At 40.7% G+C, this 14,756-nt stretch overlaps 1 protein-coding gene across 4 annotated transcripts in view; it reads left to right on the forward strand.

Annotated features, from left to right (window-relative positions):
- The first annotated feature begins 6 nt into the window (after positions 1 to 6).
- RAPGEF6 (Rap guanine nucleotide exchange factor 6) overlaps positions 7 to 14,756 on the forward strand; it is a 122,322-nt gene continuing 107,572 nt past the window's right edge. For all 4 annotated transcript variants that reach the window (XM_031055265.1, XM_031055267.1, XM_031055266.1 and 1 more), the window contains exon 1: positions 7 to 104. In XM_031055265.1, the coding sequence (XP_030911125.1) occupies positions 36 to 104 (69 nt within the window). In that variant the 5' untranslated portion in view covers positions 7 to 35. The remainder of the gene's footprint in view (positions 105 to 14,756) is intronic.

Raw genomic sequence — 14,756 nt, forward strand, 5'->3', positions numbered from 1 at the left:
GAGCCTCCGCGGGGCGGGGGGCGCCGGGCTGGAGGATGAGCGCCCCGGTGGAGCCCAGGATCAAACAGGCGCTGCGGAAAAAGCCCGCCGAGCGGACTCCGGAGGTAAGGCGGTTCCGGCTCCTTCCCAGCGGGTCCTTTTATTTACTTTCTCACTTTTCCTTTGCGTAAATCCGTGTCCCGACAGCGCGGGATCTGCGGTGCGCACACAGACCGGGCTGGCGCACAAACTTCTGTCTGGAGCTCGGTTATTTATTTATTTATTTCTCTCCGAAGTTGGCCCTCTCGGGACCAGCAGAGGTTTAAACGCCCAGTAACACGCTGGGTACAGGCACAAGGCGCTTCATGAAGTGCTTCGGGCCAGCTGTAGGAAGAAGAACAACAAGAAGTAGATCTTCGAAATTAAAATGATGCATATTTCAGTGATGCAAAACTTCTGGGAAAAGTTAGGGAGCTGAAAGGCTTTGCTTACCTGTACAGTGATGCAGATTTAAACAAAACCAAACTAATTATGCTGCCCAGACTTCATAAAGATGTTTCTGCAGTGAGTGGGAGTGTAGAAATGTGTGAGGCTGGTAAGCTACAATAAAACGCATTTTCCAATTAACTGCCTTCTCTGTCCCTTCCCCACAAGCTACTCTGTAATCAGCCATGTATTTTTGGGAATGGTAATGTCATGGAGCATTACCTTAATAATGAAATAGGTTTGATATCATTTGCATTTGTTGAAGGTCTGATTGGAGTTTGTTTGCTTACTTACCCTTTGCCTTCCTTCATTTGTTTCCCTTGCTGTGATTTTTTTTTTCATGTGTTCAAGAATTAGTGCTATGAAGTGATACACTCTTAAGTTTTTCCCTTGGAGACTGGGAAACATCTGTTCTCCCTTGGTACTTCATGGAGAGCAGAATGTCCTGCCTGGTCTTCCTTATAAGTTAATTATGGAAGGGCTACTTAGAGAGCTGCTCAGAGGCTGCTCCGGGGTTCATCCTAGCAGGGCAGAGTCCCTACTTCCCTTTCAAGTCGGCTGAGTGAGTGAAATACAGATGTTCAGTCCCAATGGTTGCTTGCTTTGGGATATCCGGCGCATTCCTCCTTGTGTCTCTACATTAATGATGAGGCAGTCTCAATGTCCATTCTTTTTTCCTTACTTTTAGCACTCCTCTCTACTCTCTTCTTGCTTCAGAACTTTCTTTCTCTTCAGCTGGAGTCTGCAGTTAGAAAAATTCCTTTGCTAGTGTGGCTTGCAGTGTTGGGCAACTGGGTTCATCACAGAAGTGTCATTCAGGAGTTGGCATTCCGTGCTGGCTCGTCATGGCTTGGACTGTGGGGAACAGGTAATCTGCCTTGGCTCAGAACCCCTGCTCACCACTGCTTGCTGTGCCAACCTCTGTGGCTGTGTAGGGCTTTTTGTTCTTTTTTTTTGGGCATCCCCACGTTTTCCCCCAGCAGCCATCATGGGATTCCTTGTGGTTGTCACCTTGTGTTGGCTAAAATGGCCTTAAAATAATTATTTTGCTTAACCTTGTAGTGTTAAACTATCAGATATCACAATGACTGACTGCTTGTGGGTTTGTGTGCATTTGTGTAAGTTTCCATTGAGACTGACATGAGCGTTGTGTGCACGTTTGAATTTGCCGATGTATCTTAATTGTGGGAAAAAAATCTAATCTTTGCTATCTAAGTAATAATACTTCTAAAATTATTTTAAAAATCTAAATTCCCTTGTTAATTTGACCCTGTTTTGGCAAGCTAATTTTAGAGACACTGCACAGTGAGACTACTTGTGATTAAAGTTAAACATGTACTTAAAACTTGGCAGGATTGGGTCCTTGGTTCTTGCTCCCTGTTGCTGAGTAGATAATTACAGTTAAATCACTTTTATTTTTTTCTTAGGATAGTTTTGTTTACATACATTTAGAAAGAGAAGCTTTTCCCCGATTTGATAGCAGGGGGTGCCCAGTTTGGATCTGTGTTACCTGCTCAAGGTACCAAGCTTGGAATCCCCTGTCACAGTCATGCTGACAGATTTTCCCAACATCTGCTCTGGGATGTGAGGACAGATAGGGTGGCGAGTGAACTGGAGAAAACAATTGCAATGTTGTTTATTCATTTATTTATTTATCTCAACATCCTGACTTGTCCTCTTTCCTCTCTAGGCTGCAGGACTTGGGGCAGGGAAGCTGAAACCTGTTTAGCTCAGCCATTAGGATCAGACCCAAATTTCAGGTGTCCCTGCACAGGATGAACAATCTGGTGACTCCTGCCTTGAAGTATCCAGTTGTGCACAGACTAACGTGTGTGTGGCTTCATTTCTCCCTCCTACTCTGGTGGGAAGGTATCATCAGTTCCTCCCACACGAAATCAGCTGCGTGGGGCTGCTTGTGCCCTTTGACTGCGTTTTTGTGCAGGAACCCCCTCAAATTCCCCGAGCCACCGTTGGTATTTTATGATAAGCCAAAGCTGCTCAACCACTAGAGTTTTAATTGCTTTCAGCCCCTTTCTGCCCCCATCTGTGCTTCTGATCCTGCAGTTTATATGAGCAATTTACCTGGGTATTTATTACAAATTACAGGGTTGGGGCTGTGCTGATCAGTAGCATGGTCTGGTGCTTCATTCCTGTCATCTGTGCAGCCTCTGGAAAAATACAGATAAACACTCCACATGCCAGATTTTCCTTACAAGTAGTACAATTATCCATCTGATTTCAATTGTAGGTTTTTTCCTTGACAAAATGTTTTAATTTCTAAGAATTATAAAACTAAGCAGGGAGATTCTAAAACATTTTTATAATTTACTTATTTTGAAAGTTACCTCACCGTCTTGCTGAAGTAAATGTTTTAGTTCCTGATACTACAAATATTTTTGTTTGGAAAAATCTGTGTTAGGGCAAGTTTTCAGTGTTGTGGTAGCATTCCAATGTTTGCTAATTGTTAAAGTGTATAAGTTATGCATATTAGGCATGTACACACTTGATTTTTTTTTTTAGTTGTTGTTGCTCAGATACTTCATGCATCTTCATGAAGATGAACATGTAATCTTCTGTTTATTTTGCCAGGGGGAATTATTTTGATGAATTTGTAGGGATTATAGCAAAAATTTAATGATGCATGCATTTTTATGTAATTTTATGTATGCATATATATTTTATGTATTTTTTTAAAGTAACACAGTATTGTGTTACCTGTTTAGAATCTTTTTTGGAATTATTGACAACTGGCAAATATTTTGCTCCCTTTCCTCTCTTTTGGAGGTGCATATTGTTTATATGTGATGGAAATGACTTCTCATGTGGATAGAGCTCCAGAATGTTTCCTAGTGGACTGATGCTTGTGTATGTAGCAGGTGCTGCTCTGGGATTTCAGCGAGTCCCATTTAGGCAGATGTCTGCCTTGCCTGTTCCCTGATGGTCTGTGCCCCTGTGCTGACACTGGAAATAAATCTGTGTACCTGTCTCTCAGGTATGGCCTGAAAGTGCAGAATTTGTGAGTAAACTCTCAGATATTAGTTTTGATAATAGATTATCCTAACAAATCATCTCTTCTGTCTTGTCAGAGGGCGGAAGCTCTGGCAGTAGTTGGATACTTAAAAAAAAAACCATCATGCCTATACTTAAACAATAGGATTTCTTACACTTGTTTAATATTTTAATACATGCATTTTCCTCCCAAGGTTATGCAGATGCCTATGTGATGGTAAATCTGTGAGTGTTTATCCATGGAGATCCTCCAGTTTTTGCCTGGGAATATGGGATTTACTGTGCAGTGTTTCTTGTCACAGGTGGGGATATTAAATTGGTAATTTGGGAATATTTTAATAGGAGAAAATCTTTAGTTCAAAGCAGTAGAAGGGAAGGATGAATGCTTATGCCACCATGTGTGTGCTCTCATTAAATATTTAATTTTTTTGAGGCCTAGAGTTCCTTATCAGCTCCATACAAAGGCTCTGATGTTGGTCTTAAGGGGGGTTGTTCATGCTGCCACAGATAAGGACTCAGTGGTTGATAGGGCCAAACAGCAAATGATTGTGCTCCTTTTTCTTTGTCTTTCCTTCTCCTCCCCTCCCGTGAGCAGGCTCTCTTCCATTTTTAATGGAACCTCTTCCCAATATAGTATCTTTTTAGTTCTTCATGACTTTGTTCTAGACAGTGTTTACTTTTGTGCCTCAGAAAGCTTTGCTTTTATTTGACTTCAAAGAATTGGAGTTTATTTTTATACTCTGAGCTCTTGTATTTTCCTAACTTCATCTTTTTGCAGTAATTCTTGATTAATGTTAATTCGACTTCATTTGGCAATAGTAATTCTTTCTTCTCTTCCTGTTCCCTTTTTATTAATACAGTGGAAAGAGGAAAAAACCTAATTTGCAGAATTGTGTCATGACAGTGTCTGCTGCTTGGAGCGTGTATGTGATGCTTCTTGATGGCTTAGATGTAGAGAAATAGATCTGTGTGAATGTAAATCATGCACAAATGGTACATTGATAGGCATTATGAAATAGCTGTAATAAATAAAATAAATTATTGTTGACAGCATAACAAAGGCACTCTTGTACTGTAGCACAGCTGAGCCAAACAGAGGAGAACATCTGCTTCTTGTTTCCAGAAATAACTGGTATTTTGAAGTGGGTTTTTTCATCCTTTTAATAATTTTCTGTAAACTCAATAGGTGAAATGGGATTAACCATTGTAGAAATCTGTTGTTTCTAGAATCTGAGGTGAGCTTTTAGGAATGTAACTGTGTCAAGGTGGTGGCTTTGGATAGCCATTGAAAGTAATGAGAATTGTAAAGTCACCACAAAAGTGGGGATGCTTGCAGTTATTGTAAAGCCAAAATAAATTTGTGTTAAATGAAGTGGCAGATGCTGGTTTCTATTTATTAAAAGCACCTTACTGTTAGTATGTGGGCCTCTAAAACAGAGCCAAAGGAGTGATGGACACTTGACTTCTGCCATAATTTTCTACTACCTAAGCTACCTCTGTCTTACACTTTCATTCCCAAATTTCGTGATCTGTTTTTTATAGGTGACACTCTTTAAGACTTTGTCATGCAGTTACCAGTTCTGGAGCTCAAACTGAAGATGAACAGCAGCCAACTGCTGTAAAATCCTTGAGATTATTTTGTGTTTTTGTGCTTTGGTGTCTTTGTCAGAGAACCTCCTGAAACCTTGATCAAAGGTGCGCTGACCAGTGCTACCTGACTTTGATCCCTCACCACGCAGAGACTTAGGCTGGTCTTGGCAAGTGACTGTGCTGGGAACCTGGAAAAGACCTTTAAAGTGGGAAAATTAGTTATCACTGATGATAACCAAAAGGATAGAACACGTACTGACGTGCCTGCAATTTACCGCTAATGAATTCCTTCCTGGGCCCTTGGGTACCCTGTGCACATTGCCTTTCTGCACTCATAGGGCAACAATTATCTTTTACAGTTAGAAAAACGTAAAACTTGTAATATGAATAATTTATAAGTAGTTCTGTGAAGGCAACAATTAGAGTTTTACTTATGTTCAGTATGATTGAAAAAATCAAGTGCACAGAAATTGATTAATGAACAAAAATGTTGAGTAACTGCAACTTCAGAGAAAGACTTGCATGTATGTCATTGACGCCATATTCCATCAGCATCTTGCTAGGACTAGGAAAGACCTAGACTTGTGACGTTTTCTTAAATATTAGATGAGTCTCTTTACATAAAATGTGTTGTAAAGCTTTTTTATGGCCACCTACTAAAACCAAAGTTCAGAACAGAGGTACATGAGGAGTGGCACATTGAGTATCATAGTGCTGGCTGACAGCTGTTAAGATTCAGTCTTATTCACAAGCAGACTACGGTTTCTGTGTTAATGAAGTTGAAATTCTTATTACTTTTAATGAAACAGTCATGAACCTTCTCTTTTCTTCCTGTGCTTCCCTGCCACATAGCTTTTAGTTGAAGGTAAAACAAAACCACATTTTTTTCCCCAACTGCTCATTAAATGAGTGTATTTAAGCTCATGGTAAATACAGCATTGAAAATCCTGGAGGATTGTCCAACAAGCCTCAAAGCTTTGGGAAAACAGCGTCTCTTCAGCTGCCAGCTTCATGAGTTAGGAAGTTTATAGTGCTTAGATTTTCCTCTATTTTGTCTTGTGCTTTAGGTGGGTAGTTGTCTCTTATTTTGTTTCTTAACACAGTGTAGTATCATGAGTCTTCATCTCAATTAGACCTGTGGTTTTCCTATAATAAAAAAAGACAAGCATGCAAACTCTTATATTACCTCAGTAAATGCTGCTTGATAATTCATTTTCATAAACTTCATGTATGTACTTTGTTTTCTGAGGTGATCAAGAGTGATGTTCTTTGACAGATATATTTTATGTTTCATTCCAAAAATTCAGATAAATACCCATGGATGCTTGTTGACAGTAGTTGTTCAGCCTTCCTGAACATCCCTGGGAAGCCAGTGCAGGTAAAATGTGGTGTCCCGTTCCCCAAGACTGGGCAGGGTCAAATATCTTCTCTGAATAATTGGAATTAGCCTCAGTTAACATCTTTAATCTGTGACTGATCACAGGATTGATTTGGAATTCACAAAGTCTTACTTAAAAATCAGTGGTGCTTGGTTATTTTGTTTTCATTGCCATGTGGACGCAGTTCCGTGCTTGTGGCATACAGTCAAATTCTTGGCCAGAGGTACTCAACAACCTGGCTTATATCAGTAGCCAAATAATTCAGATTATTAATATCTGGAACCTTAAGTACAACACACTTTCTGAAGCTGAAATCAGCCCTAAATTAGTTTAACATAAAAAATTCATCTGTTGTTTCAAATGAACCAAAATACAATAGTGGAACATTTACCAGTTTTAACAAATGTTAATCTATGTAAATATTCAGCTATATGGACTTCAGTATCTGTCTTGGGAATGTTTTTTACCTCTTTTTAACATTTTTTTTGAGTTTGTTGTTGTGCTTTCATCAGCAAGCCTGAAGGTGTTACTCATATTAGTCTTGGATTATTTATGTCTCAGAGACGCAAATGAGAGTGCGCTAAGCCTTGGACAAGGTGCCTTGTTCACAGAGGAGGGATCTGGTTTGGCTGTTCTGCAGCTATTATCTGGCTGGAATACCTGCAAGGAAACTACACCTGTAGTTCTCAGAAAGAAATATTTTTTCCAGCGTTCTTAACAGTAAAGCCTGTTGACTTCAGTCAAATAGAGATTTGTGGTTCCAATGAAATAAATCAGGTTTCAGGGCACTGTTTTAGCTTTGACTGCATTTACTGCTTTTATTGAAGTGACTATTGACAAGTAGATTTTTTCATAAAGTCTGTCTAACTAAGTTTCCTTGTTCAAAATTTTTGCAATATTAAGCAAGTTGAGAAAATGAGCATGAATGTTTTGGGACGGGTGAGTTTTTCGATTTTTAGAGGCTGTGTCCATATTAACCTGTTTTGTGGGTAAGGATGTTGAGCACTGTTCTGGAAAGGAAAATCTGCGCAGGAGTGAAAGAATTAAAACAAACTGTGATGGAGATAGGAAAACATTCTGATGTTTAAGTTGCGTTAGAGTAGGTGTATATAATTTGTTAATTATTTTTGGAAGATCATTGTGAACCACAGCTGTTAAAAAAAAAGGAAGTCAAAACCAAACCCACAAAAAACAAAATGCCAGATAAAGTAAACTTTTAATAAAAACTCTGAGAAGTAAATTAGACTGAACATTCATTGTTTATCACCTGGTGTAGGTGGAACACACATACAGTTGTTCTATCTAATAGCTGTGACTTTGTGGTATCTGATCTCCCTGGCAGCTGGGGGATGATCAGGGCTTCTTCCTTGGTTCAGTGAGTATTTGGTGCTCCCATCATTGCAGTGTAAAGTCATGGGCATTGCTCCTCTAAGTGTCCCTGTAATTGGCTTGGAGCAGTGTTGTGAAATCTGGCTGGGGTCATGTTGGTTTCTGAAATTCCTTCTTTAAATATGGTTCTCTGAAGGGTCCTTGGGAGTTTGTTGCTGCTGCTTTCCCTGGCATGGGCAGACCCTGGGTTTTGTTTGTAGGGGTCACTCAGAGCTGTGTCTCTGAGCCAAACATTGTGGCACCCTCTGGGAAGAATGTTGGCAGGCTTTAGCCTCTCCTTGTGCTGATACTGATACCTTGTGTAGTGGAGTCTCTCGCCTCTTTGGCACAGAATGGTTTGGACTGGAAGGGGTCTTAAAGACCATCCTCTTCCAGCCCCCTGCCGTGGGCTGGGACACCTTCCACTAGACCAGGCTGCTCCAAGCCCTGTCCAACCTGGCCTTTAACACCTCTAGAGATGGGGCATCCATGTTCCAGTGCCTCGCCTTGTAAGAGCAGAAGTGTACAGATGTTTTGTGTCTGTGACAAATGATGCTGTTCGGTTCTCTGCACAGAATTGGAAGGGTTATTCTAAGTTATCTGTGCTGGCCCTTTACTCCTACATGTTTCGCTCTGCTCTTGGGCCATGACTAATGAAAATTTCTCCATCCAGTGTAAAGTCTGCTCACCAGAACATGGATGTATTAAAGAGAAAATGAAATTACAGTGCAGTAATAACCCTGTGGACAATGGCTCATGTATATTGGCATTGTTTGCAGAAAGTTGAGGGTTTGTGTGTAGTGAGTCATTGAGTTAGACATGACAAGGTAAAAAGCTGTTCCACCATCCTTGTTTGTCTCCCGCATGTAATTTCCAATTCTGATTCATTGAAATGAAGCGGTGAGCAGGAATGTGGTTCTGTTATGGGATACAAGTGAGTGGATTAAAGCACTGGCTCAGCCTTTTCAAACATGAGGTGCACCTATTCCCAGTGCTAGTCCAGTTTACATGAAGAAATGAGTGCAGTTGGGTCTAGCTGAGAAAGAGCTACAAGTTAACCTTGGGGAGCTTGAGGAATTTTATTAGAATCAAAAACATCATGAGTTGAAAGGGATCCACAAGGATCATTGAACCCAATTCCTGTCCCTGCACAGCACCATCGCAAGAGTGAGTGGGACTGATGAACACAGCTGGTGGCTTCCAGTATTTTTTAAAAGTCTTGGTGAAATTGTTGAATCTGAACATTCTACTTAAGCATAATGGTTATGCAGTATCTATTGTGTGTAGTTACACAGAGAAGTCGGAGGCTGTTGCCTAGTCTAACTTGCTTCTGCAGGTTGGGGTTCATCTGAAGGAAGTAAGGCCACACCAAAAGTGGTAACAAAACATTTTGGCTTTGTAATTTGTGTGTTAGTGTCTCTTGCTTTCTGTGACTCGTATATGTGCCTGTTTATGTGTGGTGCCTGCTGCACACCTCGTGTATATAATTTTCAGATATCTTTCCTCCAAGATATATGTACAGTAAGGCTTTTAAAGGAAATTATATTCTAAGGCACTCTTACATGTATCACTCTTGTATGAGAGGAAGGAAGATGGTCATGATCTGTGTGTGTTGGTGGTTCTGCAGAGCGAGATAGGTCAGAGGGTGCTTGCAGGAATTCTGCTCTCAGACCTGGGGGAGGAACTTTCCCTATCAGTGATGGCAGACATCAGTGTCTTCCCTCTGGGAGAGCAGTCCTCACCCTAAAGGAAATGCTCTTGAGTACTTTTACAGATCACAGAATCATTAAGGTTTGAAAAGACCTCCGAGACCAAGTCAAACCATCAACCCAGCACCACCATGTGTTCACCGTTAATCTGTGTCCTTGAGTGCCTTATCCATGCAGTTTTTTTGAATAGTTCCAGAGATGATGACTCTTCCACCGCCCTGAACATTCTGTTCCAATGCTGGACAGCCCTTTCCATGAAAAAAGTTTTCCTAATATCCAAGCTAAATGTCCTGTGGTGCAGTTTGAGGTAATTTTCTCTTGTCCTGTCACTTGTTACCTAGGAGAAGAACTTTGTGTCCTTCTTTAATCAGTCCAGTCTGGTGTGTATAGGAACAGTTTGTCTGAAAACACTGTTGTCCAGGTGTGGCTTGATCTCTTCTTACTGCTTTTTTGTTTTCCTTTTTTGAGCTTCTGCTGTTACAGTCCTAACACAGAGTGATTCTCAAGCACGGATTTCATTAGCTTTGTGCCTGTTGGTTGAAGGAATTTGAGAATCTGGTATGAGTGTAGGTCAGAATTTTTAAACAAATGTTTCTAGAATTCATCAAGTTCCTAATCTGCCTGTGAAGGTATTCTCAAAGCACAAAGTCTTCTTCAAATCTCCATCCCTTTTCCTTCATCTTGTTCAGAGAGTTTGGTGTCTGATACTGATGCTGTTGTGCATCTGCCTTGGGGTGTTTCGTGTGCAGCCCCTGTCTGTGTTCAAGCTTTCAGGGGGATGTCAGGATACCCTGAGAGGGCTGTGCATCCTTTCTGTTCTTTTTATTTATGTTTTGTTCCAATGAAGTCTTCAGAAGGTTCACTCAGTGGTTCTGGGGTTTTCTGGACTGATGATACATTTGTAAACAAGGCTTTTGTGTTGGAGAGGTGATTGTCAAACAAGCTCATCGTTTTCACTCTGTAGTTCAGGGCATACTAGAAACTTACACATCTAGTATTTAGAGATATTTTTCAAGCTATTGGCCAAAGTAACTGTAACTAAAAACCAGAGATCACAGCAGATTATTTCATGATAATCTTCATACTAAATGCAGGATTAGGGCTCAGCAGATGTGATTGTGCAGATTAGGTTTTACGCTGGTATTGATCAGATATTTCAAGGCCTAATTCTCTAAACTGTGATGGTAGGGTGGCAGTAAACATAGCTTGTAGGGGACAGAAAAATGACTCAAATTTCTGTCCATTGCTGTCACAGAAGACGCTCCGTGCTCCAAAGCAGCTGTGGGGACCCTGCAAGCTGCAGCTGGTGGCAGCAGGGAGGTGGTGCCTGCAGTTTCCTCTGTGCTCCCCCCTTGCAAACATGGGAAGCTGGGGACAGGTAATTTCATGCCTGGAACTTTCCCAGATAGGATTGATTTGGTTCTTTCCAGAAGGTAATATGAGTTCTGCTTCATATAAATCCTGTTAAAGGAGCAAGTGGAGTTAGTGTGTATTAGGGTAGCTGTTCCCAGTGATCTTCCAAAGACCATGTGAAATGTTATTGTTCCAAGATTACTTTTCCTGTACTTGCTTCTACTGTTCCTGAAAAACTGTTTTTTTCATTTTAGTGACAGCTGTGACGGCCCTGAGAGTAAAACCAGAAATTATGGTGAAGTCTTGGAATTTTTTTATTGGAACTTACTTCCTTTAGTATATACTTTCCCCCATGAAGTGGGGTCATGCACTTAGTTTTGTCTGTGGAGTGATAATTTAACTAAAAGTTTTCACTTATGAATTAAAGTTTAAATATGTAATGTAATATTTTTCTACCAACCTATTTCTTATTGTAGTATCTGAATTAAAAAAAAAAAAAACAACAAACTTATTTCAGGGACTGGTTAGGTAGTAAAAGTGTGTTTTGTGCTTAGTCTGACCTAGAATATGAGCCTACTGCCTTGTTACTGACCTTGCAATAGGAACTTCTTGGAGATACTAGAATAGTGAGAAAGGGCCAGAAAAGGGTGTGGAAGGAGGTGGGAGAGAACTGCAAGTATACTTGGCATTCAGAAAAGTTGCCAAATGGGAAAAAAAACGCATTTCTTTTCTGCTTTTGTTCTCCAAAAATGCAAAGGGTGGAGGATAAGCAGTCAAGATGTGTAGGTGTTAAATTCCTCATAGAAGCAGTATTAAAGCTGCAGAATATTGTAGTGAATAAAAAAGTAACTGTAAAAAAATAATGATTTTCAAAAAAAAATCTCTTCAGGTGGTATACCCATACTTACTTTGCATAAGCTTCAGGGAGGAGTGTTTCTGTAATGTTTATTTTAATAAAATAATTTCTTGCGTCACATTGTGTAAGGAGAGCTGTATATCTATCTACAGTGCAAATAAATTGTAGGAGAGTAGTAGCCTTACAGAACTTGTGTGAATGTCTGGTGTGAGAAGAAACTGAGGCGCCTGTGCGCAGGTTTTGTCCACCTGTGGACAGCCCCACCTGTGAGGAGCCCAGGGGAGGAAGGCAAACCCCTGTAGGCAGCTGTCTGACATCTGTGCTGTGCTGCTGAGTGCACTGATCGCACTGCTGCTGTTTGCTCCATGGCTCTGTAATAACCCTGTGTGCAGTGGCTGATGCTCCCATCCCAGGAGGGCAAAAAGCTGGCAGTCTTCAGATAGAAATGAGTTCCTTGGCATTAACAGGTGGCTTGTGGTGGTCTTGTCGCTGGCAAAGAAGCTGCACACTTCTCAGGACCGTCCCACGTGAACTTCCAGTTTGCAGCGAAGTGCAAAACACTTTGGAAGACATGTGCAAAAAGGAGTTTTCCTTGAGAAATATATTGAGATTACCTTGATAAAGTCTGTTTAGAGCTCTGATGCCCTCCTTTTAAAAGACCTGATATTTCTGTAAAAGAACTCTGCTGATGTTAGTATTGCCAGACAAGCTGTTTTTAAAACTTGGAGGTCTTCTTGTTTCAATGGCTTCAGGCTTAAAATACAGAGGGTTTCCCTTTGTTTGATGATACTGTGATACACCCTTCTTCCTCTTTTGAGCATTTCAATGCAGTATTTTGGAAATACCCTGAGCTGAGGGAAGCATGTGCAAATTAGTTAGCATTCTACATCTGTTTTCTTGAGGTTCCTTAGCTCTGCTAATTATTGGTTAGCTTTTAGCATGTCAAGAGTGTAGCAAATTCTTGATGAAAAGCACAAAAATAACTGCCTTAAGGGATTCTCTCTTTGTAATCTTTTTGTGCCTGTTTAGCATTGACATTTAAGCAGTCCATCCTTCAAAGACTGATCATTAATGAGCCTTGAATGATGATCTGAAGGGAAGGAATTCTTGTGGTGGTGTGTTGCATTGCAGGCACATACAGCTCCTTTTGGCCAAACATGAATTCCTATGAAGAGAGACTTCCAGAGCTGTGGTAATGTTTTTCACTTTGGCAGTTTGTATTCGAAGAAGCTGAGGAGTGAGGTCTGTCACTGTAAACCATGTCATGGGTTTAGTGTTGAAAGGTGATGGTACTGATTTTGTTGCACTTTAATTTTGGGAGCTTTATGATGCTCTTGTCACAAGGGGTTGTGCATTTCAATGGCCACCAGATACTGTGGGGAGGTTATTCTACTTAAATCTGATTTATTGATCCTACATTTTCAGGGTTCTTTGTAACGTGTCCAGCCTCCAGTAGGCTGTGTTGATTTGGCTGTAAAACTGTTCTTTCCAACTGTTGCAGAAGAAGTTTCTGTTCCTGTTTCCCATTTGAAGTAGGAAGGAAGCTGACAGTCTGATGTCAGACTGCTGACCTTCTGTCAAACATGTTTACTGCTTCCCTTCTGTTGGATGGGAAAGCTTCCTTCAGCAAACTCCTCTGTAGGTGCCATTATAGGTCACTTCCAAGATGCTTGTCAAAGTCTTCTTGTTCTGGTTCTTCCAAACTGACATGCAGTTCATACAAGGGTTAAAGGGTATCATCCAGGTGTGATGATTAGAAAAGATGTCTTGTCCATATCTGGCCACCATTTCAGCCCGATTCCTGAGCCATTGGGATACGTTTCCTGGTGAAGTCCACAGCTCAAGAGAGGAACTTCTTTCTGTTTTGTTTCTCCTATGTTCATTTTAGGTAGAAGGCAATTATGGAGTATAGCAGACCTGTGCTTGACAGATACTTCATAACCTATCAGAGCTGAGTACAGCCTTGTTTTTAAGAAAAACTGAGAATTTCCCTTGCGCTTATTTTGGGTCTCTCAAATCTGGCTCTGTTAAAATCTGGAGCCATGGACTTCAGTGTTTAGTTTGGTAAACAGTAATGTTGCTTTGATTTTTCCCAAGCTCTAGTTTGACTCTAGTAGAACATTTTCTTAAACTGTACTTTTATATGAAATATAATTACATAGCTCTCATGGTTGTGAATGCTGATGTAATAAAGTGAGAAGCCTTAGTTAACAGGTCTTCCATTCCTTCCAACCCTTGGACTGAGTGTTTGGTAAGTACTGCAGTGGCCCAGCTGCCTGAATGAGAGGCTGAGACACTAAATGCACAGCTTTTCAAGAAAACACACAACAGAGATCTCTTAATTTTCAGTGTGATTATGTAAAATGTCTGAGCTGCAGTACCAGGTCCTTCTGTTTCTCCTGCACTTCGGGGGACAGTGATCTGGAGTGTGTGTTCTCCATGACTGCAGGCACAGGCATGACTGTCCAGAGGCTGTGTGGTGTAATATTCTTCTGCTGTGTCCAGACGTTGCCTTTCATCACCCTGTGTGTATCCTCTCTTTTAATGTGAGCTGATGAGTCAAAGTTGGAATATTAAAGGAAGGCATTGCATTGCTGCCTATAAATCCAATTTTGCTCAGATTAAGTTTTGTATTAGTTGGGTGGGTTTTTTTTTTCATCTTCAATAAATAATGGTAGTTTTGCTGTCTTAAAACACAAGTCTTTTTAGATGAGACCCTTGATTTGTTTAAAAGTGGGTTTGTTGTGCCTCCATAGAGGCTGTGGTTGCCTAACTCTGGAAGAGCAAGAGGTTGGAGGAATCTCTGGTGTGGTATATTACAAATTGTGTTGATCATGGTTTCCTAGGAATGAGGAAGGTGGTAGAATTTGCTTGTTTTGGTCTTGTAGTCAAGGCTGATTGTAACCTCTGGAGTTTTTGGTTTGCCTAAGGATTGAATGGCTCATTGGAGGAGAGGTTTCCATATCATATCCTATTCTACAACCCAGCTGAAGGAGCCCATGTCTCATGTGTTATCAATTAGTACCT

Source organism: Geospiza fortis, unplaced genomic scaffold (assembly GCF_000277835.1).
Source record: "Geospiza fortis unplaced genomic scaffold, GeoFor_1.0 scaffold55, whole genome shotgun sequence".
Taxonomy (NCBI): Eukaryota; Metazoa; Chordata; class Aves; order Passeriformes; family Thraupidae; genus Geospiza; species Geospiza fortis.